A 25,279-nucleotide genomic window follows, 5' to 3' on the forward strand; every position below is an offset into this window, starting at 1 on the left:
AATAATGAATACTTTATATCCCCATGCTTTGCTTAAGAAACCACCACACAATTTTTTTTAATGATAACGCTACTGACCAACTTATGGTAATGGCAACATTACTATATTGTGCACCACTGGTGGTATTATAAAATTGCCTCAACATTTTACAAAGCAAAATGAGGACACATCACTAACCTTAAAATAATACATACATAACTTCTTGCCTAGAAGTTCTGAAAGATATTACTCATAAGAAGAAAAGCATTTAGACAAAACTGTATTCATTTTAGCATTATGTATAGTGCTGAGAAATTGGAAGTGACCAAATAGCCAACATTTTGGAAATGGCTAAGTAATGGTATACCAATTCAATGGGTAATTGTAGAACCTGTACAATTGAAATTTTGAATCCTGCTAAGCAATTTTTGTTACTGAAAAACATACATAATATAAAATTTACCATTTTAACCATTTTTAAGTGTATGGTTCTGTGGCATTTAATACATTCACATTGTTGTTAATCATCACCACCATCCATCTCCGGAACTTTTTCATCATCCCCAATGGAAACTCTTTACCCATTAAACAATAACTCCCATTTCCCCATCCCCTGAGCTCCTGGCAACCACCATTCTACTTTATCTCTGAATTTAACTAATCTAGGTACCTCATGTAAGTGCAATCATATAATATTTGTCCTTTTTCATCTGGCTTATTTCACTTAGTGAAATGTCCTTAAGGTTCATCCTTATGCAACATGTGTCAGAATTTCTTTTTTAAGGCTGAATACTGTCCCATTGTATGCACATCCCGCACTATACATTTATCATGGACATTTGGATTCTTTCCACCTTTTGGCTCTGTAAACAAGGCTGCTCTGAAAATGAGTGTCAAATACTTCTTTGAGTCTTTGCTTTCAGTTCTTTTGGGTATATACCCAGAAGTGGAATTTTTGGATCATATGGTAATTCTACATTTAATTTTGGGGTGAATTGCCAAACTTTTTCTACAGTGGCTTCACTGTTTTATATCCATACAAGTAGTGCACAAGGGTTCCAGATTCTCCACATCCTTGTCAACACTTGTTTTCTGCTTTTTGTTTTGTTTTTATAACAACCATCCTAATGGGTATGAAGTGGTATCTCAAGTGGTTCTGATTTGCATTTCCCTAGTAATGTGATGTGGAGCATCTTCACATGTTCTCACTGGCCATCTGTCAATTTTCTTTGGAGAAGAAGTGTATCTTTTGAAGTCCTATGACTTTTTAAATTGGGTTTGGGGTTTTTGGATTTTTGCTGTTATAGGAATTTTTAATATATTCTGAATATTAATCCATTTTCAGATATATGATTTGCAAATATTTTCTCCTATACTGTGGGTTTCCTTTTTCACTGCGTTGATGGTATCCTTTGATGCATAAAACTTTTTTGGGTTTTTTTTGGCTTAAGCAACACAAAGTTCCTCTCTGTTTTTTTTTTTCATTTTGATGTCCTTAATATACAATTACATGAGCAACACTGTGGTTACTAGATTCCCGCCATTATCAAGTCCCCACCACATACCCCATTATAGTCACTGTACATCAGTGTAGTAAGATGCTTTAGAGTCACTACTTGCCTTCTCTGTGCTATACTGCCTTCCCCATGCACCGCCCCCCTACATTATGTGTGCTAATCGTAATGCCCTTTATTCCCCTTATCCCTCCCTTCCCACCCTTCCTCCCCAGTCCCTTTTCCTTTGGTAACTGTTAGTCCATTCTTGGGTTCTGTGATTCTGCTGCTGTTTTGTTCCTTCAGTTTTTGCTTTGTTCTTATACTCCACATATGAGTGAAATCATTTGGTACTTGTCTTTCTCTGCCTGGCTTATTTCACTGAGCATAATACCCTCTAGCTCCTTCCATGTTGTTGCAAATGGTAGGATTTGTTTTCTTCTTATGCATAAAGGTTTTTAAATATGATAAATTCCAGTTTATATTTTCCTTTATTGCCTTTTGGTGTCATATCCAAGAAATCACAAAATCCAGTGTTGTGAAGATTTTGCCCAATTTTTCTTCTCAGGATTTTATAATTTTAGTACTTCTATTTATGTTTTTTATCTATTTTGTGTTAATTTTTGTATATGGTGTAAGGTAACAGCCCAAATTAATTATTTTGCAGGTAGATATCCAATTTTCCCAGCCCCATTTGCTGAAAAGACTGTACTCTCTCCCATTAAATGGTTTTGACATTCTTGTTGAAAATCATTTAATTTATTTTGGGGCTATCTATTCTATTCCATGGGTCCATATGTATTTGTCATTATACCAGTAACATGCTGTTTTGATTACTGTAGCTTTGTAGTAAATTTTGAAATCAGAATGTGTGAGTCTTCCAACTTTGTTCTTCTTTTTCAATGACAAAATGTTTTGGATATAACGTAAAATGAAAAATGAAAAACAAAATGTTAATTAGAATGTAAAAAATTGGCTTTATATAAGGCCAATATTAGAAAGGATTACATAGAAATCAAACTAGGGTGGTGGAACTATGAAGACTTATCCCTGTTTTTAAATTCCTGATTTTAAACTATTTTGTTGCTGTCAAATTAAAATAAAATACAAAAATAATTATATGTATAATAGAAATGATGTGTAAGTACATGTTAGGATAATTTAGCCTTTTAAAAAAGTGATGAGAAATCAATCTCAATATAAATTGTTCTTGCCTTTTCAGGCCATAGTACATCTTTCTATAGTGGATTAATAATATCTTCTATATTGATATACAGCTAATATACACCTTTACGGTAGTTATCTTAATATTATTAAAGCCTTGAGCTTATTATCTGAATATCCTTACAGATAATTTTTCAAAATCATCCTTTATAAAGTCACTTCAAAACCTCACTAATATTTTTGGAAGTCTTTAGGAGTAGAACAGAAATATGTCTTATTATTATTATGGTAGGCAAGCCTACTAATGATAAAGTGAAAAGCATTTTTGCACATATCTATGGTGATGGCACAATTTCTCATTACTTCAACAGAGAATCCTGTCCTTTCTACAAAAGGTGCTGTCTTCAAGTTTTACTTAATTCTAGTTAGACTTACTAGTTTGGACTAGAAGAAGGGATTTGGCTAGACCAAGAGATAGTACAGCCAATCTTGTAGATTGGCTGTACTAATCATAATACTAATCATAATACCCCTTAATACCCTTCTCCCTCCCTCCCCCACCATTCCGCTTAGAGTCTGTGAGTCTGCTGCTGTTTTGTTTCTTCAGTTTTGCTTCCTTGTTATACTCCACAAATGAGGGAAATCATTTGGTTCTTGTCTTTCTCTGCCTTACTGCCATCAACTTTAATTGAATTGTGTTATGCCTATTTTTTTACCTCTTAATGATGGTGCAGATTCTTAGACATCACTCGTTCTATTTAACATTTTTTTTGTATCCTCCTTAGGTTTCTCCTCATCTCTGTGTGCTAGATTTAATAAATTCGATAAATATTATTTGAAAAAAATGTTTTCCTTCATTTCAGGAGTGGCAATTTGTACAGTCAAAAGGCTGCTTTTTCTTAGAAGAAGATGGTGAAATCATTAGTCATCAATACAGGATGCAAGTAGTTCAGAGATCCATGGTTTATCTAACAATTAAACCATTAAACCTGTGTCAAGTTGAAGGCAAGTTTTAATTTTCTGTGTATATTTTTAAATACCAATTTATGCCCTCTTTGAAATACTTATATATTTGATAGTTCTAGTTAGTGAAAAATATTCTAAGAAAAATATGGTTACATATACAGAAAGTTACATACATTTAAAGAAAGTGTTAGTTTATACATTGACTATGTCATATTTTACAAAGCAGGTAAATTACTTTTCATATGTTTAAAGCATGTTTTAAGTCATTTAAAAACAAGAACAAAGTATTACCTGGTTTCCAAAATGACGTCAAATGTACTTTTTGTTTGCTAATTAATCCTTAGCTTTTCCATTTGTCAATTTTTAAAACTAGTATGTTTAAGAGAAATTCTGTAGGAACATAATTAGAAATAATAAGAATTACAGATGTTTTTGAATACCTTCAAAGTTATATGTCATATGATTTAGGCAATCCTTATTAATAATCTCTGTATTCATGGTAATATTTTTTTTAGTACACAAGTTGCTAGATAAAAATGAATAATTTCCTAGTTCTAAGGTGGTTATTAGGTAATTCTTCATTAGTGAATGTCCATATTTCCAAGGTAGAGAAAAAAAACTTGATCCCTTGAGGGAGGAGCTGCCAAGTCACATTGCCTAGGGCTGTGGGTACAGACAGGGACAGCCATTTTTTCTGTCTTCCTTACAAGCATGGGAGTAAGCTGTGGATGTAGCCTTGGTAGAACGGATGGGTGAAGACTGGAGGAGGTGGCAGACATTCCAGGTGGAGGAAGTACTCTGTTCAGAGGCTCTGAGTGAGAGTGTGCCTGGTATTAGAAGAACAGCAAGGTGGCTAGAGCAGCTAGAATGAAGTAGACAAGGAGAGTGTGGTAGGAGAAGAAGACAGGGAGGAACAAAGACAAATATCAGGTATAGGGTTTCTTTTTGCCATATGGGGGCTTTTACTCTGAGAGAAATGAGGAACCCTTAGGAGGATTTTTCCCATGGCTGCCATCAAGATTTTCTCTTTATATTTGATTTAACCAATTTGAATGTCTAAGTGTTTTTTATTTTTCTTGTTGATGCTATTGTTGTGGATTTTTTTTATCCTGCTTAAATTTATGACTTGTCTTTCATTATTTTTAGAAAAATTTCCACTATTATTTCTTCAAATATTTCTTCTGCCCTTTCTCTTGTTCTTCTGTTTGTGCTGTACCACAAATAAACCAGTAATTGTATCTCATCTCTCTTTGGAAGAGTCTGTCTTTCCTTGAATTTTAGGCTACATCATTGCCCTGTGACCTCAGCTATGATGGATTCAAGAAAAGTTACAATTTTATAGTTTATTCACTTTTTATTATTGTTGTGGTGGAAGCAACCTTCTTCCAACTCTCAACTCCTTGGGAGGATTTTTTGAGTGGAGACAAGATATAATCTAACTTATATTTTAGCAAGAACAGTCAGGTTCCTATATTGAAAATTGACTGAAAGGTACCCAAGAGAAAGCAAAGAGGCCAGCAAGGAAGCTACTGCAGAATTCTAGGAAAGGACTAATGAAGTACCCTCCAGGACAGTGCTGAGAGGATAAGTAGAGATTCTGGAAATATTTTGAAGGTAGAACCATAGAATTTCCTGCGGACTGGTTGTGATATGTCAGAGAACAAAAAAGTTAAAAAAATGATTCTGAAATTTTTGGCAACTGAAAGTAATGAATTACTATTAACTGAGATGGTGAAGAGTATAGATGGACAGTTTTTTTTTTTTTTAAGGAGTTGGGGAAAGTCAATTTTAAACATAGAAATCCAAGTGAAAATATCAAATAAGCAGTTGGTTATATAGGCCTAACTTGCAGAGGAAAGGTTGTAGCTAAAAATATAAATTTAGGCATTGTCAGCACATAGGTTGTATCTGACATCTCTTCGTCCTATGCTCCTCCACAGATAAGCCAGGGCTTGTAACCTGTCTCTCCTTCAAAAGGTTTGTTTTTCCTTGGATTTTAGGCTACTTGGTTGCCCTGCAACTGCAGTTCTCTGATGAATTCAAGGAAAGTTACGATTTTTAGAAAATAGATAGAGAATGGTTCTAACAAGGTCACTGTATATAGGTATGTGCTTTATTACAAATGCTGTGATGTTTGCATGCAAAAATAGGATGTGTATTTCTAAAAAAAAATCCAGAGGGGAAAGAAACCACTAACTTTTTAAGGAAAGAGTGAGTAGCGACTGTTTACTTTAAGATTTTGTTTGTTTGTTTGTTTATAGGAAAACCATCCCCTTGGTTATCAGTTGATACTGCTTTATATATTCTTAAGGAAAATGAGAGTCCAGCAAATCTACAGCTCATGTGTTTTACTGAACTACATAGTAGAGAAGTATACATATTTATTTTCTTATGTTTAGTTTAAACATGAGTATGAATTCAAGTTTGGGGAAGATAATGGTTTTTTTATATTTATATATTTTTACATTCTTGAGTCTTCCCTTTCAATTAGGGTGTATATAATACTTAAACACTATGTACATTATATGTGTTCTACTAATTGTGAAGGACTTTTTCTCTTTGCTGAGATTTAAGAATTGAGGATTGATTGATTGGCAGTCTTGGGTTTATAACTTGTAAGTTGTATGGCATTGTCTTTCACTTTCCTGTTCTCAAAGTGACCTGATGCCTCACATGTGAACATTTTGTTATATTGTTATACTTAGTAAAAATGATTGATGCTAGTGGATATTTCCCCCTAAATATAAGCAATTCAAGACTTTGGAAAAGTTGCTTTAGATGTTTGTCTTACTTATACCACTACTGCAAAAAAAACCTTCAAGATTACTATCCTCAGGCCTGACTTATATTATAGGGTTCAAAAATAGATTGTTCTGAAGAAATGCTTTTAAATAATTTTAAATGTTGCTCATAGGGTTGTTCTGATCTTTTTTAATTATATATTTACTCAGAGGCCAAATATGTGAGGCAGATATGTAAATGTGGCTATATATTTTATGAGGACTACAAAGTACATCTGCTACACAATAACAGGAATAATACTATTCAAGGGCTTACTGCAATATCATATTTAATCTTTATATAGGTCCAGTGACAGACAAACATTTCCCTGAGGGAATATTATAAAGAAGTCTTTATTGTAGGCTTTCTAACAGACAAGAGTAGTTATAGGCAAGAAACAAATAAAATGTCTAAAGTTAATGTTTTGACTAAACTCTTCTTCAGAACTGACTACAGAGTTAAGTTCAAGATAAAGCATTGTCTAATATAGCAACTTTTCCCATTTTGTTTTGGATAAAATTACTTTCTTTTGAGATTGTATGTGTAAAAATGTTAGTATTTAGCAAGCCTGTAATAAAAGTTTGAGCAAGTTTCTGTTTACCTCTTTATGGGCTTTTCTTTATCTGCAATATGTCATATTTTAAAGAATTTTTTAGTTTTAGTTTTAGTTTCATAATTATTTTCTTGAAGAAGAGTTTTGTGCCCATGAAAGACTTTCCATTTGCTATCACAGTGGCAATTCAAGGTTATATGTGGAAATAAGGATGATTCATGGGATAACATATAGTAGGAAGCAGCAAAGAATTGTCAGTCTGTGTCTGGCCAACCTGAAAGATTATGGTTTTCAAAGGATGGATTTGGTCAATTTTTAGTCTTCAAAATGACCCTCAATTTTACTGGATTGCTTCTTGTATCAAAATAACAAACATGGTCACTTTAGGATGATTATGGTTTCTCTGTCTTGTGAGGGCAGAAATAGGGTTGAAACCCAGAATTCAAATGAACAACTTTATTTTGTACTTGACTCCCTGAAATGACCTAAAATATGCCTAGGTTTTGAAAGTTTCTGGACACAATTCCAGACAGAATTCCCTAGAGCTGTTCTGTGCTGAAGGGCAAATAGCTGGGTGCTCAGCTATTACAAATGACTAGAAAATGCTTAGATTTGACATATTTGACAGAGATAATCCCTAGGTTTTATAGGAAGCCACTGGGCTCCAGAAAGTACCTGGGAAGTCCATAGAGAAATACCATTTTGCTTTCTTTTATAGAAGAGGAGAATAAAATGTTTTCCTGTACAAACATCCTGGCACACGTTATAAATATCCTGTGATGGAAAACAGTTCTGTAAAAGGTAGTTTTATCTGGGATTCTGCCATCTTGTTTTACAGTCCATATTACATAAATAATAGTAAAATTCCAGTGCTTTTGTCCGCATAATTGGATTCTTACAAATATGGCTAATTCATACAAATAGGAAATTCTTTTAAAGTACATTTTATTTTTGTTCTTTGTCATTGAAATCTGATTTACAAATCATATATTTAAATCACATTAGGGAACTGTAACCTGGAAAAATTATTCCAAGATCCCTCTCCTTCCTTCCTGTTAAAGATATTTATATTACAAACATTTTTTAAGATTATTGGGGAAGATTTAGAAGTTATATAACTTACCTGCTATAGTTTTAGACTTTTATTTTTAAAATATATAAAGAACTACATCTAGGAGTCTTGTACTAGGATTACCTTAACAAAAAGATTTTGAGGTCTAAAAGATTGATAGAGCCATTGAATAGAATTGGTGAATATTGATTAAAAATTATTTCTAATTCTTCCCTTTCAGAAGAATGATTAAAAGTCATTAAGATGTTTTTTGTTTGTTTGTTTGTTTGTTTTAATTCTCTTGAGAAAAGGTGTTTGGATGGACTGGTGAACTAGGACCTGGAATTTACTGGCTAATTCCTTCCACAACTGGCTGTATTCTGAGAAAAGAAATAAAAACAATAGCAGAAGAAGCCCAACTTGTGTATAGAGATGAAACAGGGGAATTATTTCTTACAAAGGAATTTAGGTAACTTTTATTTATTAAGATTAGAACTCTAACATTTGCCTGTGTATGTATGAACAGCCTCTCTTCAATACTTTACTTTGGCCAGCCACCAACCCCACTCCCAGATTCTAGTTCAGTAACCCAACTCATTCACTAGGCATTTGAAAATGACCTTCCCTTCATGGGTCTGGGATTGCTATTCATTTCCAGCAAGTTCATTTCCACACATTTGGCAAGTCAACTTAAGTCACACATCAATGGATTTTTCCCCAGCAGGACACTGCCTTAGAAATAGATCTTTCTAGTTGCACTACTGACTTAGATAATTGTCAAATATGAAATACAAATCCTTGTGTAGTTCTCCCACACCCTGGATATATATCCACAATAAGATCTGGTAGAGAGAAAGAAGAATATAGATTGGAGAAAGGAGAAAAAACCAGAACTATTATTCATTGGATTCCTACTCTATGTTGAGATGCTATGGTTGCTTTAGGAGCTTGTTTATCTCATGTAATACTAGACTGAGTACAAACTCTGTTTGGATACATTAACTTTATTTATTGAAATGTAGTTTATACACTATATTATATACTAAATATAGTTTATATGCTATATGTTATACTAGTTTCAGATGAACAACTTAGTGATTCAACAATTGTACACTTTAATAAATGTTCACCATGGTAAGTGTAGTTATCTGTCACCACACAAAGTATATTCCATTGTACATACGTTCCACATTGTCTGTATCCATTCATCTATTAATGAACACTTCAGTTGCTTCCATAACTTGGCAACTGTAAATAATGCTGTAATAAACATAGTGGTGGAAATATCTTTTCAAATTAACTATGTCATTTTCTTTAAGTATATTCCTGCATTGAAATTGCTCAGTCATATGGTATTTCTGTTTTTAGTATTTTGAGACTTCCCATAGTAGCTGCACAATTTGCAATCCCACTAACAGTGTAGGAGGGTTCCCTTTTCTCCACATCCTCACCAACACTTGTTATTTCTTGTCTTGTTGATACTAGCCATTATGACTGGTGTGAAGTGATATCTCATGCTTTTGATTTGCATTTCCCTGATGATTAGTGATAATGAGCATCTTTTCATGTGTCTGTTGGCCATCTGTATATCTTCTATGAAAAAAATGTTCTGTTCAGGTCCTCTCCCGATTTTTAATCAGATAATTTGTTTTTTTGGTGGTGTTTGAGTTCTTTACATATTTTGATATTAGCCCCTTATCAGATATTTCATTTGCAAATGTATTTTCCCATACTGTAGATTGCCTTTTCATTTTGTTGATGGTTTCCTTTGCTGTGCAGAAGATTTTTAGTTTGATGTAGCCCCATCAAACAAATAAAACAATAAAATATTGTTTATTTTTGCTTTTGCTTCCCTTGCCTGGGGAGACATATACAGAAAAATGTCTAATGTTGATGTTTAAGAGTTTACTGCCTATGTTTTCTTTTAGTAGTTCTATGGTTTCAGGTCTTATATTTAGTTCTTTAATCCATTTTGAGTTTTTTTTGTGTGTATAATGGAAGAAAATGATCCAGTTTCATTGTTTTGCATGTAGGTGTCCAGTTGGATACATTAACTTCATAGTTCACAAAATTGATTAATGCCTTGGTATTGCTTCCTTTTGAAAGTTATCCTAATAGAAATCTTTGGTCTAGTTGCCTTAGAGACAAGAAGTAATTTATTTTTATAATTTTAGGTCAACTTTGTCAGATATATTTGAAGTAATTGACTTAGATGGAAATGGTCTTCTTAGCCTTGAAGAATATAATTTTTTTGAATTGAGAACAAGTGGTGAGAAATGTGATGAAGATGCTTGGGCTGTATGCAGAGGTAAGCACTTTTCCATAATGTATATGTAAAAAAATATATAGCGCTGTTTCATCATTAAAAAGTAAAATATCAGACTTCTGCATAGAATGTTATTATAACATTAGGATAGTTGAAAAATAATAGCATTGTTTTCAGACCATACTTAAACGTTTATTTTTCTTAAACTGATAGTTGGTGTAGTACTCAAGTAAAAAAAAAAAAGACGATTTACTTAATTGTAATTTTATTTTCAACCTGTGCACTTTGGAGCTTAGAATGTAAAAAAGTATGTCCTAGCTCTTGATACCAGTGGGACCTACCTGATCAAGAGCCTGTGCACAGGATAGGATGCAAAGAGCTAATAGGGCAGAGTTTTACTGAGAAGAAGTTTCCAGGAAGTTATTTATACATGTTAAGAATTCTTTAATTTTTTGTGTATGAATTGAATTAAGAAAGTCCATCCATAGAGGTATGGAAGCAAAAAATACCAAGGACAAAGAGTAATACTAAGAATGAGGTAGTCAGTTATCACTTGGGAGAAGTCTGGGAAAAGTGTCGGACTTCTGTACTTAAGCCAAGGACTGAATGGTCAAAGGGGAAAACCAAAAAGCCATAGCCAACTACAGACCACAGAACAAGAGGTTTGAGGAGACCAGAATGTAGTCATAAGAGAGATTAACTCACATATTGCTATTACTGGGGTAGTCATGTGTCCTACTCCTCTGATTCTTAAAATGCTTTAAGCTTGGCAAAGTCAGTGAGCCAGATAGGAGTCTGATAAATCAGTTTTATTTGAATGGCAAATAAGGTAGAAACACTATTAATATAAAAGATTTTAAAAATATATCTCTTTTTAAGGGACTAGCAGTTACCAAAGGGAAGGGGTTTGGGAGGGTGGGTGGGAGGGAGGGAGAAAGGGATTAAGGGGCATTATAATTAGCATTCATAATATAGGTAGGTCATGGGGAAGGCAGTATAGTATGAAGACAAGTAATGACTGTATAGCATCTTACTATGCTGATGGACAGTGACTGCAATGGGGTATGATTGGGGACTTGGTAATATAGGTGAAGGTTGAAATAACAATGTTGCTCATGTGAAACCCTCATAAGATTGTATATTAATGATACCTTAATTTAAAAAAATATTTTTAACTGAAAGTTTATGTGATATAATTAATAACAAGAAATATATATTCATTTACAGTGTGAAACTTTGATTAACAAGACTGATAATCCACATAACAGAATATTATTCTTAGGAAGATACAATCATCTTATAAATTTAATGATACAATCTTTTGAATCCCTGTTGTTAGCTCTAGTGTATCTTCTATGAGAGTGAATTATAATTAGGATTTTCATATGGTAAAGTTGATAAATTTTAGTTTAATAATTAAATTAATAAGTTGATAGTAAATAATTTTTGAGATTTTGCTGTGTACCAGGTGAAAGTACTTCTACACATCAGCTCTCTGATATGTACACTATCATTTTTCTCATTTTACAAATTAGGAAACAAAATCAAAGAGGGTAAGTCACTTGATCAAAGTTACACAGAAAAAAAATTTCACAGCTGAGTTTCAAACCCAGGCAGTCAGGCTCCAGAACCTTAAATACCATGCTACAAAAATCTCCAAGAATGGTTGACTTAAAAATGATGTGGGGAAAATGTCTCCTTCAACACAATTAATAATACTACAAAGAAATTGGCTTTTTAGGTTCTAAAATGTTTATTTTCATGTCATACATAATACTAATTTTATTAATCTTTCCCCATGATAATAAGAAAACATGTTGTTAATCTATAAGATCATCTTAATAAACTTTTTTTAGATTTAAAAGTGCCTTTATATTTATTAATAACCTTTATTTTTAGAGAAGTTTTGTTTTCAGTAAAGATTGAATAGGTTGCTCCTATATCCTTCTACCCCCTCTGCCAGTTCCCCCTATGATTTTTTTTCTCTCCTTTTTTTATTAGGGTATTATGGATATACATTCTTATGAAGGTTGCACATGAAAAAAAAATGTGGTTACTACATTCACTACATTCACCCATATTATCGAGTCCCCCCAAACCCCATTACAGTCACTGCCTGTCAGTGTAGTAAGATGCCACAGAGTCACTACTTCTCTTCTCTGTGCTACACTGTCTTCCCCATGATCCCCCCCACACACCATGTGTACTAATCATAATACCCCTCAATCCCCTTCTCTCTTTCTCCCCAATCGCCCTCCCCAATCCCTCCATTTTGGTAACCACTAGTCCCTTCTTGGAGTCAGTGAGTCTGCTGCTGTTTTATTCCTTCAGTTTTGCTTTGTTGTTTTACTCCACAAATGAGGGAAAGCATTTGGTACTTGTCCTCCGCCTGGCTTATTTCTCTGAGAATAACACCCTCCAGCTCCATCCATGTTCTTGCAAATGGTAGGGTTTGTTTCTTTCCTATGACTGAATAGTATTCCATTGTGTATATATACCACATCTTCTTTATCCATTCATCTACTGACGGACACTTATGTTGCTTCCATATCTTGGCTATTGTAAATAGTGCTGTGATAAACATAGGGGTGCATATGTCTTTTTGAATCTGAGAACTTGTATTCTTTGGGTAAATTCCTAGGAGGGGAATTCCCAGGTCAAATGATGTTTTTAGTTTTAGTTTTTTGAGGAACCTCCATATTGCTTTACCCAATGGTTGAACTAGCTTACATACCCACCAGCAATGTACGCGGTACCCCCTTTCTCCACATCCTCTTCACCATTTCTTGTTCTTAGTCTTTTCGATGCTGGCCATCCTAACTAGTGTGAGATGATATCTCATTGTGATTTTAATTTGCATTTCCCTGATAATTAGCAATATGGAGCATCTTTTCATGTGCCTCTTGGCCATCTGAATTTCTTCTTTGGAGAAATGTCTGTTTAGCTCCTCTGACCATTTTTTAATCAGGTTATTTGGTTTTTGGTTGTTGCGTGTGAGTTCTTTATATATTTTGGATGTTAACCCCTTGTCAAATATGTCATTTACAAATATATTCTCCCATACTGTAGGATGCCTTTTTGTTCTGCTGATGGTGTTCTTTACTATACAAAAGCTTTTTAGCTTTATGTAGTCCCATGTGTTCATTTTTGCTTCTGATTCCCTTACCTGAGGAGATGCGTTCAGGAAAAAGTTGCTCGTTTATATTCAGGAGATTTTTGCCTGTTTTCCTCTAAGAGTTTTACAGTTTCATGACTTACATTCAGGTCTTTGATCCATTTCAAGTTTACTTTTGTGTATGGGGTTAGACAATAATCCAGTTTCATTCTCTTACGTGCAGCTGTCCAGTTTTGCCAACACCAGTTGTTGAAGAGGCTGTTATTTTCCCATTGTATATCCATGGCTTTATCGCATATTAATTGACCATATATGCTTGGGTTTATATCTGGGCTCTCTATTCTGTTCCACTGGTCTATGGGTCTGTTCTTGTACCAGTACCAAATTTTCTTGATTACTGTGGCTTTATAATAGAACTTGAAGTTGAGGAGCATAATTCCCCCAGCTTTATTCTTCCTTCTCAGGGTTGCTTTGGCTATTTGGGTCTTTTGTGGTTCCATATGAATTTTAGAAATATTTGCTCTAGATCATTGAAGAATACTGTTGGTATTTTGATAGGGATTGCATCTGTATATTGCTTTAGGCAGGATGGCCATTTTGACAATATTAATTCTTCCTATCCATGAGCACGGGATGTGTTTGCGTTTATGTGTATCTTTAATTTCTCTCAAGAGGGTCTTGTAGTTTTCAGAGTATATGTCTTTGACTTCCTTCATTTGGTTTATTCTAGGGATTTTATTCTTTTTGATGCAATTGTAAATGGAATTGTTTTCCTGATTTCTCTTTCTGCTAGTTCATCATTAGTGTATAAGAATGCAACATATTTCTGTGTTTTAATTTTTATCCTGTAACTTTCCTGAATTCAGATATTAGATCTAGTAGTTTTGGAGTGGATTCTTTAGGGTTTTTTTATGTACAATATCATGTCATCTGCAAACAATGACAGTTTAACTTCTTCATTTACAGTCTGGATGCCTTTTATTTCTTTGTGTTGTCTGATTGCCATAGCTATGACCTCCAGAACTATGTTGAGTAAAAATGGGGAGAGTGGGCATCCTTGTCTTGTTCCCAATCTTAAAGGAAATGCTTTCAGCTTCTTGCTGTTAAGTCTGATGTTGGCTGTGGGTTTGTCATATATGGCCTTTATTATGTTGAGGTACTTGCCCTCTGTATCCATTTTGTTGAGAGTTTTTAACATGAATGGATGTTGAATTTTGTTGAATGCTTTTTCAGCAGCTATGGAGATGATCATGTGGCTTTTGTCCTTTTTTGTTGTTGATATGGTGGATGATGATGATGGGTTTTCTAATATTGTTCTGTCCTTGCATCCCTGGAATAAATCCTACTTCATCATGATGGATGATCTTTTTGATATATTTTTTAATTCATTTTGCTAAAATTTTGTTGAGTATTTTCACATCTATGTTCATCAGGGATATTGGTCTGTGATTTTCTTTTTTGGTGGGGTCTTTCCCTGCTTCTAGTATTAGAGTGATGCTGGCCTCATAGAATGAATTTGGAAGTATTCCCTCTTCTACTTTTGGAACTTTGAGGAGGATGGGTATTAGGTCTTCACTATATATTTGATAAAATTCAGTGGTGAAGCCATCTGGTCCATGGATTTTGTTCTTAGGTAGGTTTTTGATTAGCAATTAATTTCATTTCTGGTAATTGGTCTGTTCCAATTGTCTGCTTCTTTCTGGGTCAGCCTTGGAAGGTTGCATTTTTCTAGAAAGTTGTCCATTTCTTCTAGGTTATCCAGTTGATTAGTATATAATTTTTTATAGTATTCTCTCATAATTATTGTATTTCTGTGTTATATGTAGTGATTTTTCCTTTTTCATTTCTGATTCTGTTTATGTGTGTAGACTCTCTTTTTTTCTTGATAAGTCTGGCTAGGGATTTATCTATTTTGTTTATTTTCTCAAAGAACCAGCTCTTGCTTTCATTGATTCTATTGTTTCATTCTTCTTGATTTTATTTTTTCTGCTCTAATCTTTATTATGTCCCTTCATCTACTGACTTTTGGCCACATTTGTTCTTCTTTTTCTAGTTTCATTAATTGTGAGTTTAGACTGTTCATATGGGATTGTTCTTCTTTCCTGAGGTAGGCCTGTATTGCAATATACTTCCCTCTTAGTATGGCCTTTACTGCATCCTACAGATTTTGCAGTGTTGAATTAATTATTGTCATTTGTCTCCATATATATTGCTTACTCTCTGTTTTTATTTGGTCACTGATCCATTGCTTATTCAGAAGAATGTTAAGCCTCCATGTATTTGTGAGATTTTTCATTTTCTTTGCCTAATTTATTTCTAGTTTCATACCTTTGTGGCCTGAGAGGCCGGTTGGTACATTTTCAATCTTTTTTAATTTACTGTGGCTCTCTTTGTGGCCTAGTATATGATCTATTCTTGAAAATGTTCCATGTGCAGTTGAGGAAAATGTGTATCCTGCTGCTTTTGTATGTAGAGTTCTGTAGGTGTCTTTTAGGTCCATCTGTTCTAGTGTGTTGTTCAATGCCTCATCTCCTTACTTATTTTCTGTCTGATTGATCTGTCCTTTGGAGGGCGTGGAGTGTTGAAGTCTCGTAGAATGAACGCATTGCATTCTATTTCCCCTTTTTATTCTGTTATTATTTCTTTCACATATATAGGGTGCTCCTGTGTTGGGTGCATAGGTATTTATAATAGTTATATCCTCTTATTGGACTGACCCCTTTATCATTATGTAATGTCCTTCTTTGTCTCTTGTGACTTTCTTTGTTTTTAAGTCTATTTTGTCTGATACAAGTACTGCAACTCCTTTTTTCTTTTTTATTAGTTGCATGAAATATCTTTTTCCATCCCATCACTTTTAGTCTCTGTATGTCTTTGGGTTTGAGGTGAGTCTCTTGTAGGCAACATATAGTGGGGTCTTGTTTCTTTTTCCAATCAGTGTCTCTGTGTCTTTTGATAGGTGCATTCAGACCATTTACATTTAGGGTGATTATTGATAGGTGTGTACTGATTGCCATTGCAGGCTTTAGATTCCTGGTTACCAAAGGTTCAAGGGTAACTTCCTTACTATCTAAGAGTCTAACTTAACTCACTTAGTATGCTATTACAAGCACAACCTAAAGGTTGTTTTTTTTTCTCCCCTTTTCCTTCTTCCTCCGTTCTTTACATATTAGGTATGATATTCTGTACTCTTTTATTCCTTGACTGACTTTGAGTGTAGTTGATTTAATTTTGCATTTTCTTAGTAATTCATTGTTCTACTTTCTTCACTGTGGTTTTATTACCTCTGGTGACAGCTATTAAACCTTAAGAACACTTCCATTTATAGCACTCCCTCCAAAATGTACTGTAGAGATAGCTTGTGGGAGGTAAATTCTCTCAGCTTTTGCTTATCTGGAAATTTTTAAATCCCTCCTTCAAATTTAAATAGTAATCTTACTAGATAGAGTATTCTTGGTTCGAGGCCCTTCTGCTTCATTGCATTAAATAGATCATGCCACTCCCTTCTGGCCTGTAAGGTTTCTGCTGCGAAGTCTGATGATAACCTGATGGGTTTTTCTTTATATGTTATCTTTTTTCTCTCTCTGGCTGCTTTTAATAGTCTGTCCTTATCCTTGATCTTTGCCATTTTAATTATTATATGTCTTGGTGTTGTCCTCCTTGGGTCCCTTGTGTTGGGAGATCTGTGCTCCTCCATGGCCTGAGAGACATTCTCCTTCCCCAGACTGGGGAAATTTTCAGCAATTACCTCCTCAAAGACACTTTCTATCCCTTTTCCTCTCTCTTCTTCTTCTGGTACCCCTATAATACAAATATTGTTCCATTTGAATTGGTTACACATTTCTCTCAATATTCTTTCATTCCTAGAGATCCTTTTTTCTCTCTATGCCTCAGCTTCTTTGTATTCCTCTTCTCTAATTTCTGTTTATCGTCTTCTCCTCCATATCTAGTCTGCTTTTAAAACCCTCCATTGTATTCCATAATGATTGTATCTCTGTCCTAATTCATTTCTGAGTTCTTGAATATTTTTCTGTACCTCCATGAGCATGTTTATGATTTTTATTTTGAAATCTCTTTCAGGAGGATTGCTGAGTTCAGTTTCATTTGACCCTTTTTCTGGTGTTTGTGGGATTTTGGTTTGAACCAGGTTCCTTTGACATTTTATATTTGTATGTGGTGCTGTCTGTTGCACTGAAGCTCTACTCTCTCATGCTGCTCATCCCCTGGAGCAATGTTGGTGGTCACAGGGGAGTGGTGCTGGTGCCTGGGGGAGGAAATAGCTGTTTTCTGATTTCCAGCTGCTATGCCTGTCTCCACTGCCACAACCAGTGGGCTGAACACACAGGTGTAAGCCTCTATGCTTTGTGTTAGTAGCTGCCATTAGTGGGGCTTCCCTCTGGCTGGCCTGATGCCAGGGCAGAAGCTGCCGGTTTGCGAGCCAGGTGCGGGCTGGCTGGGAGGAAGGCTAAGCAGGCTGCACATCATGTGGGATCCTTGGAACTGCATAGCCAGCCAGTGGGATGGATCACTTGAAGCTCCTGAAAGTTCCCAACCTGCTGGCTAGAGTGAGACTGGACAATTTTGTCCACATGTCCTTTCTCCTGAGCAGTAGGCTGCGTGCAATCCTTGCCCCTTTAGCAGTTCTCTGTCTGTTAGGAAGTCTCTCAGACTGCCCGCCTTTCTTTTCTCCCAGAAGAGCCAGATGCAGATCCTTGTTTTCCACACGTGGCTAGAATCTCAGTCTCCAGGTATTCCACCTGTCTTAGCTTTCCAACCCCACTAATCACGAGAGTACCATACAATGTAGGTTCATACTCCCAGAGCAGATCTCCAGGGCTGGGTGTTCAGCATTCTCAGGCCTCTTCTCCCTCCCCACTCCATTTCTCTTCCTCCCACAGTGAGTTGTGGTGGGGGAAGGGCTTGGGTCATGCCAGATCACACCTTTGGTATGTTACCCTGTTCTATAATCTCTGTTCCTTTCTCCAGGTGTATGCAGTCTGGTGCAGCCTTCTTTCCTGTTGCTCTTTCAGGATTAGTTGTATTCACTATATTTTCGTATTATATGTAGTTTTCAGAAGAGGCCTCTGTCTCACCTCTCACGCCGCCATCTTTAATACCTCTCTACACCCTATTATTAAAATCTTGCATTAGTATGGTACATTTGTTAAAATTGATGGCATATATTGATACATTATTGTTAACTAAAATCCATAGTTATTATTAAAGTTATATTGTGTTTTATAGTTCTACTGGCTTTGAATGATACATAGTGTCATTTATTTGCCATTACAGTGTCATACAGAATCATTTCCTTGCCCTAAAAATCCCCTATGGTCCACCTATTCATCTATTTGTCCCTCCAATCCCCTGGCAACCACTGATATTTTTACCAAATCCATAGTTTTGCCTCTTCCTGAGTATTCTTGGACTATCAAAAGGTACATAGTCTTTTCAAACTGACTTCTTTCACCTAGCATTATCCATTGAATTTCCTCCAAGTATATTTTCATGCCATGATAGCCCATTTCTTTTTAGTGCTGAATAATATTCCATTGTATGAAAGTGCCACAGTTTTTTTTTATCCATTCACCTATTAAAGGACATTTTGGTTGCTTTCACTTCTTGGCAATTATGAATATAGCTGCTATAAACACTCATGTGCTGATTTTTGTGTATACATAGTTTCAATTCATTTCAACCCAATGATAGCTGGTTGGTACAGTAGAACTATGTTTAAAGTTTTAAAAAGAACTTCCAAATTGTCTTCCAAAGTGGCTATACCATTTTGTATTTCTACCAGCAATGATGATAATTGCTGTTACTCCACATCCTGATGAAAATTTGGTATTATCAGTTTTTTGTATTTTAGCCATTCTAATAGGTGTGTAGTGGTATCTCGTTGTTTTAATTGGCAATTTCTCAATGACATCACAGTAAGCATCTTTTCATATGTTTATTTACCATCTTTATATCTACTTTTGTGAGGTATCTATTCAGATCTTTTGCCTATTTTTTTTATTGAGGTGTTTTTCTTTTTGAGTTTTAAGAGTTCTTTGTATATTCTAGATACAAGTCCTTATCATGTGTGTGTTTTCAAGTATTTATCCAAAGATTTGTGGCTTTTCATTCTCTTAATAGTGTCTTTCATAACGCAAAATTACTAATTTTTATGAAGTCCCGCTTACCAATTTTCTTTTCATGGATCATGCTTCTGTTTGTTTGCTTTTGGTGTCATATCTAAAAACTCATAGCCAAACACCAGGTCACCAATATTTTCTCCTGTTATCTTCTAGAAGTTTTATAGATTTGTGTTTTGGCTCTGTGTCCCATTTTAGTAAATTTTTATTTTTTTAAGGTCCTTGTCTAGATTTACTTTTTTGCATGTGGATGTCCCTTTCTTCCAATGCCATTGTTAAGAAAAGTATCTCCATTGAATTGTCTTTGCTCCTTTGTCAAATTGGAATATATTTGTATGAGTCTATTTCTGAGCTCTCTATTTTGTTCTATTGATCTATTTGTCTAATCTTTCACCAGTGTTACACTGTCTTGATTGCTGTAGCTTTAGTGTTAATCTTGAAGTCAAGTATTAATAAACTTTTTAAAATTATCATTGATATACAATCATATATTGGTCTCAAATATATAACACAGTGATTCATCAGTTACTCATATTATTAAATCCTCACCCCCACTGGTATAGTTACTATCTGTCAGTGTCGAAAGATGTTACAGAATCATTGGCTATATTCTCCTTGCTGTACTACTATCCTCATGAGCAGCCTACATTATGATTGAGAATTTTTGTGCCCCTTTATCCCCTCACCCTCCCCTCTCACCACCCCCAACCCCTTCCCAGTGGGAGCCACCAGTCACTTCTCTGTGTCTATGAGTCTGCTGTTTTGTTCCTTCTGCTTTGCTTTGTTTTTATGTTCCACAAATAACTGAAATCATATGGTATTTGTCTTTCTCCACGTGGCTTATTTCACTGAGAATAATACCCTCTAGATCTATCCATGTTGTTGCAAATTGCAGGATTTCTCTTCTTTTTATGGCTGAATAATACTCCATTGTGTATATGTACCACCTCTTCTTTATCCATCCATCTATTGATAGATGCTTAGGTTGCCTCCATATCTTGGCTATTGCAAATAGTGCAGTGATAAATATAGGGGTACATATATCTTTTTGAATCAGGGATTTTGTTTTCTTCAGGTAAATTATTATAAGTGGAATTACTGGATTGAATGGTATTTCCTTTTTTAGTTTTTTGAGGAATCTCCATGCTGCTTTCCACAGTGGTTGTACCAGTTTATATTCCCACCAACAGTGCAGGAAGGTTCCCATTTCTACACATCAATGCCAACATTTGTTATTTCTTGTCTTTTGGATAGTGGCCATTCTAACTGGTGTGAGTTTTGATTTGCATTTCCCTGGTGACTAGCACTGTGGAACATCTTTTCATGTGCCTGTTGGCCGTCTGTATTTCTTCTTTGGAGAAATATCTGCTCAGGTACTCTGCCCATTTTTTAATCAGGTTATTTGTTTTTTTTGGTGTTGAGGCATATAAGTTCTTTATGTATTTTGGATGTTAACTCTTTATCAGTTGAATCATTTATAGATATATCTCCCATACTGTAGGTTACCATTTTGTTCTGATGATGGTGTTCTTTGCTGCACAGAAGCTTTTTAGTTTAATGTAGTCCCATTTGTTCATTTTTTATTTTGTTTCCCTTGCCTAAGGAAATGTGTCCAGGAAAAAAATGCTTATACTTATGTTCAAGAGATTTTTGTCTGTGTTTTCTTCTAAGAGTTTTATGGTTTCATGTCTTACATTCAAGTCTTTGATCCATTTCAAGTTTACTTTTGAGTATGGAGTTAGACAGTAATCCAGTTTCGTTCTCTTGTATGTAGCTGTCCAGTTTTCCCAACACCAGTTGTTGAAAAGGCTCTCTTTTCCTTATTGTATATTCATGACTACTTTACCATATATTAATTGGCCATTTATGGATGGATTTATATCTGGGCTCTCTAGTCTGTTCCATTGATCTATGGGTGTGTTCTTATGTCAGTATCATACTGTTTTGATTTCTGTAGCTTTGTAGTATAGCTTGAAGTCCTAGAGCATAATCCTCCCAGCTTTGTTTTCTTTTCTTAGGATTGCTTTGGCTATTTGGGGTCTTTTGTGGTTATATATGAATTTTAGAACTAGTTATTGTAGCTCATTGAAAAATACTCTTGGTATTTTGATAGGGATTGCATTGAATCTTTAAATTGCTTTGGGCAGGATGGCCATTTTGACTATATTAATTCTTCCTGTCCATGAACATGGAGTACATATCCATTTAATGGTGTCTTCTTTAATTTCTCTCATGAATATCTTATAGTTTTCCAAGTCTAGGTCTTTCATCTCCTTGGTTAGGTTTATTCCTAGAAATTTTATTCTTTTTGATACAATTGTAAATGGAATTGTTTTCCTAATTTCTCTTTCTGCTAGTTCATTGTTCATATATAGGAATGCAGCAGATTTCTCTGTATTAATTTTGTATCCTGCAACTTGCTGAATCCAGTTATTAGTTCTAATAGTTTTTTTTGGTGGAGTCTTTAGGTTTTCTATGTATAATATCATGTCATTTGCAAATAGTGACAGTTTAACTTCTTCCCACCAATTTGAATGCCTTTTTTAAAATCTCTGTGTCTTGTCTGATTACCATGGCTAGGACCTCTAGTACTGTGTTGAATAAAAGTGGTGAGAGTAGACATCCTTGTCTTATTCCTGATTTTAGAGGAAAAGCTTTCAACTTTTCACCAATGAGTCTGATGTTAGCTGTGGGCTTGTCATATATGGCCTTTATTATGTTGAGGTATGTACCCCCTATGCCCATTTTGTTGAGAGCTTCTATCATGAATGGTTGTTGAACTTTGTCAGATAATTTTTCAGCATCTATTGAGAAGACTCTGTGGTTTTTGTCCTTCTTTTTGTTAATGTGGTGTGTTGTTACAATGATGGATTTATGAATATTATATCATCCTTGCATCCCTGGAATAAATCCCATTTGGTCATCATGGATGATCCTTTTGATGTATTCCTAAATTCAGTTTGCTAATATTTTGTTGAAGATTTTTGCTTCTATGTTCATCAAGATACTGGTCTATAACTTTCTGTTTTTATAGTGACTTTATCTGTTTTAGGTATTAGAGTGATGCTGGCCTCAAAGAATGAGTTTGGAAATATTTCCTCTTCTTCTACTTTTTGGATACTTTAAGAAGGATGGTTACTAACTAGTTCTTCTTTAAATTCTTGGTAGAACTCAGCTGTGAATCTCCGTGGTCCTGGATTTTGTTTGTTGGGAGTTTTTTGATTACCATTTCAATTTGCTTGGTGATAATTGGTGTGTTCAGATTTTCTTTTTCTTCCTGGGTCAGTCTTAGAAGGTTGTATTTTTGTAGGAATTTGTCCATTTCTTCTAGGTTGTCCAGTTTCTTGGCATATAATTTTTCATATTCTCAAATAATTCTTTGTATTTCTCTGGTGTCCATTGTGATTATTCCTTTTTCGTTTCTGATTTTATATGTGTACATTCTATTTTTTTTCTTGATAAGTCTGTCTAGGGGTTTATCTATTTTGTTTATTTCTTCAAAAAACCAGCTTTTGATTTCATTCGTTTTTTTCTATTGTTTTACTCTTCTCTATTTTATTTCTGCTCTGATTTTTTATATATCCCTCCTTGTACTAACTTTGATTCATTTGTTTTTCTTTTTCTAGTTTATTTAATTGTGAGTTTAGATTGTTTATTTGGGATTGTTCTTATTTCTTGAAGTCGGCCTGTATAGCCTCCATGTTTTTGTAGGCTTTTTGTGTGTGTGTGTGTAATTTATTTCTAATTTCATACCATTGTGATCTGAGAAGCCGCTTGATATAATTTCAATCTTTCTGAATTATTGAGGCTTTTTGTGGCCTAGGATGTGATCTCTTCTGGAAATCATTCCATGTACACTTGAGAAAAATGTGTATCCCTGTACTTTTGGGTGGAATGTTCTGTAGATACCAGTTAAGTCCATCTGGCCTAATATATTGTTCAATGCCTGTTTCCTTATTTATTTTGTCTAGTTGATCTGTCTGTTGATGTAAGTTATGTGTTAAAGTCTCCTAACATGAATGTGTTGCAGTCTGTTTCCCCCTTTAATTCTGTTAGTATTTGTTTTACATATTTGGGTCCTATGTTGGGTGCATATTTATAGTGGTTATATCCTCTTTTTGGACTGACTGATTTATCATTATGTAATGTCCTTCTTTATCTCTTGTTACTTTCTTTGTTTTGAAATCTATTTTGTCTGTTACAAGTACTGCTACTGCTGCTTTTTTCTCCCTTGTATTTGCACAAAATATCTTCTTTTATCCCTTCATATTCAGTCTGTGTATGTCTTTAAGTTTGAAATGACTCTCTTGTAGGCAGCATATAGATGGGTCTTCTTTCTTTATCCATTGTGTCACTCTATGTTTTTTGATTGGTGCATTCAGTCCATTTATGTGTTAAGGTAATTATTGATAGGTATATACTTATTACCATTTTATTAATTGCTTCCTGGTTGTTTTTATAGCTCCTCCCTGTTCCTTTCTTCCTCTCTTATACTCCTCTCTTGTTATTGAGGATTTTCTTTAGTGTTGTGATTGGATTTTCTTTTTTAATTTTTTTGTATATAAATTATTGCCTTTAGGTTTGTAGTTACCATAAGGTTCAAGGATAACTTCCTGGCTATATAACAGTCTAGTAAGTTGATGATTGCTCTATTTCAAACAATTTAAAAGTACTTCTTTTTTCTTCTTCCTCCTCCTCACATTATGTATTAGATATCATAATTTGTATTTTTTGTGTATCCCTTGATTTATTTTGTGTATAGCTTGTTTCACTACTTTTATTTTAATTTCATGCTTACTTGGTAAGTAATTGGTCTACTACTTTTACTGTGGGTTTATTTTCCCTGCTGAAAGCTAGTTTGCCTTAGGAACATTTCCATCTGTAGCAGTCCCTTTAACATATCCTGTAAAGCTGGTTTAGTTGTTAAAATTCCTTGAGCCTTCATTTATTTGGGAATTGTTTAATCTATGCTTCAGATTTGAATGATAATCTTCCTGTGTGGAGGATCCTTGGTTGAAGGTCCTTTTGTTTCAGTATTTAAACATTTCCTGCCATTACCCTCTGGCCTGTAAAGTTTCTGCTGAGAAGTCTCCTGATAGCCTGATGCGGTTTCCCTTACAAGTAACCTTTTCTCTCTCTGGCTGCTTTCAATACTTTCTCCTTATCCTTTATCTTTGTCATTTTAATCATATGTCTTGATGTTGTCTTCCTGGGGTTCTTCTTGTTAGGGGCTCTCTGTGCTTCCATGATATGAGTGTCTATTTCCTTCCCCAGATTGGGAAGTTTTCAACAATTATTTCCTCAAAGAGACTTTCTTTCCCTTTGTCTCTCTCTTCTCCTTATGGTACCCTTATTATGCAAATATTGTTTTATTTGGGTTATTCACATGTCTCTCCTATCATTCTTTCATTCCTGGAGATCCTTTTTTCTCTCTGTTCCTCAGCTTTGTTGTGTTCCTGTTCTCCAATTTGTATCTCATTGATTGTCTCCTCTACTTGCAGCAATCTGTTATTCATTCCCTCTGGTGTATATTTTATTTCAGTCAATGTATTCTTCAGCTCCAAGTGACTTTTTTTCAGCTCTTGTATCTCTTTGTTGAAGTCCTCACTGAGATCTTCAATACTTTTCCATAGATCTGTGAGCATATTTATGACGTTTACTTTGAAATATTTATCAAGAAGATTGTTGGTCTCCCTTTCATTTAGCCCTCTTTCTGATGTCTTATCCTGTAGTTTTGTTTGGAACATATTCCTCTGCCTCCTTATTTTGTCAGG

General features: G+C 34.7%; 1 protein-coding gene across 7 annotated transcripts in view; it reads left to right on the forward strand.

The window, feature by feature from the left end:
* The window catches only part of EFCAB7 (EF-hand calcium binding domain 7), a 55,945-nt gene that overhangs the window by 14,006 nt on the left and 16,660 nt on the right, over positions 1-25,279 (forward strand). For 6 of the 7 annotated variants that reach the window (XR_012130192.1, XM_037024289.2, XM_017648467.3 and 3 more), the window contains 4 exons: positions 3,500-3,641; positions 5,864-5,973; positions 8,299-8,456; positions 10,162-10,295. Coding sequence is in view for 6 of the 7 variants with exons in the window: in XM_037024289.2 (XP_036880184.1) it covers positions 3,500-3,641; positions 5,864-5,973; positions 8,299-8,456; positions 10,162-10,295 (544 nt within the window). In the remaining variant the exon portion in view is untranslated. The remainder of the gene's footprint in view (positions 1-3,499; positions 3,642-5,863; positions 5,974-8,298; positions 8,457-10,161; positions 10,296-25,279) is intronic. The other variant, XM_073234063.1, reaches the window with a different exon arrangement.

This window comes from Manis javanica, chromosome 4 (genome assembly GCF_040802235.1).
Source record: "Manis javanica isolate MJ-LG chromosome 4, MJ_LKY, whole genome shotgun sequence".
Taxonomy (NCBI): domain Eukaryota; kingdom Metazoa; phylum Chordata; class Mammalia; order Pholidota; family Manidae; genus Manis; species Manis javanica.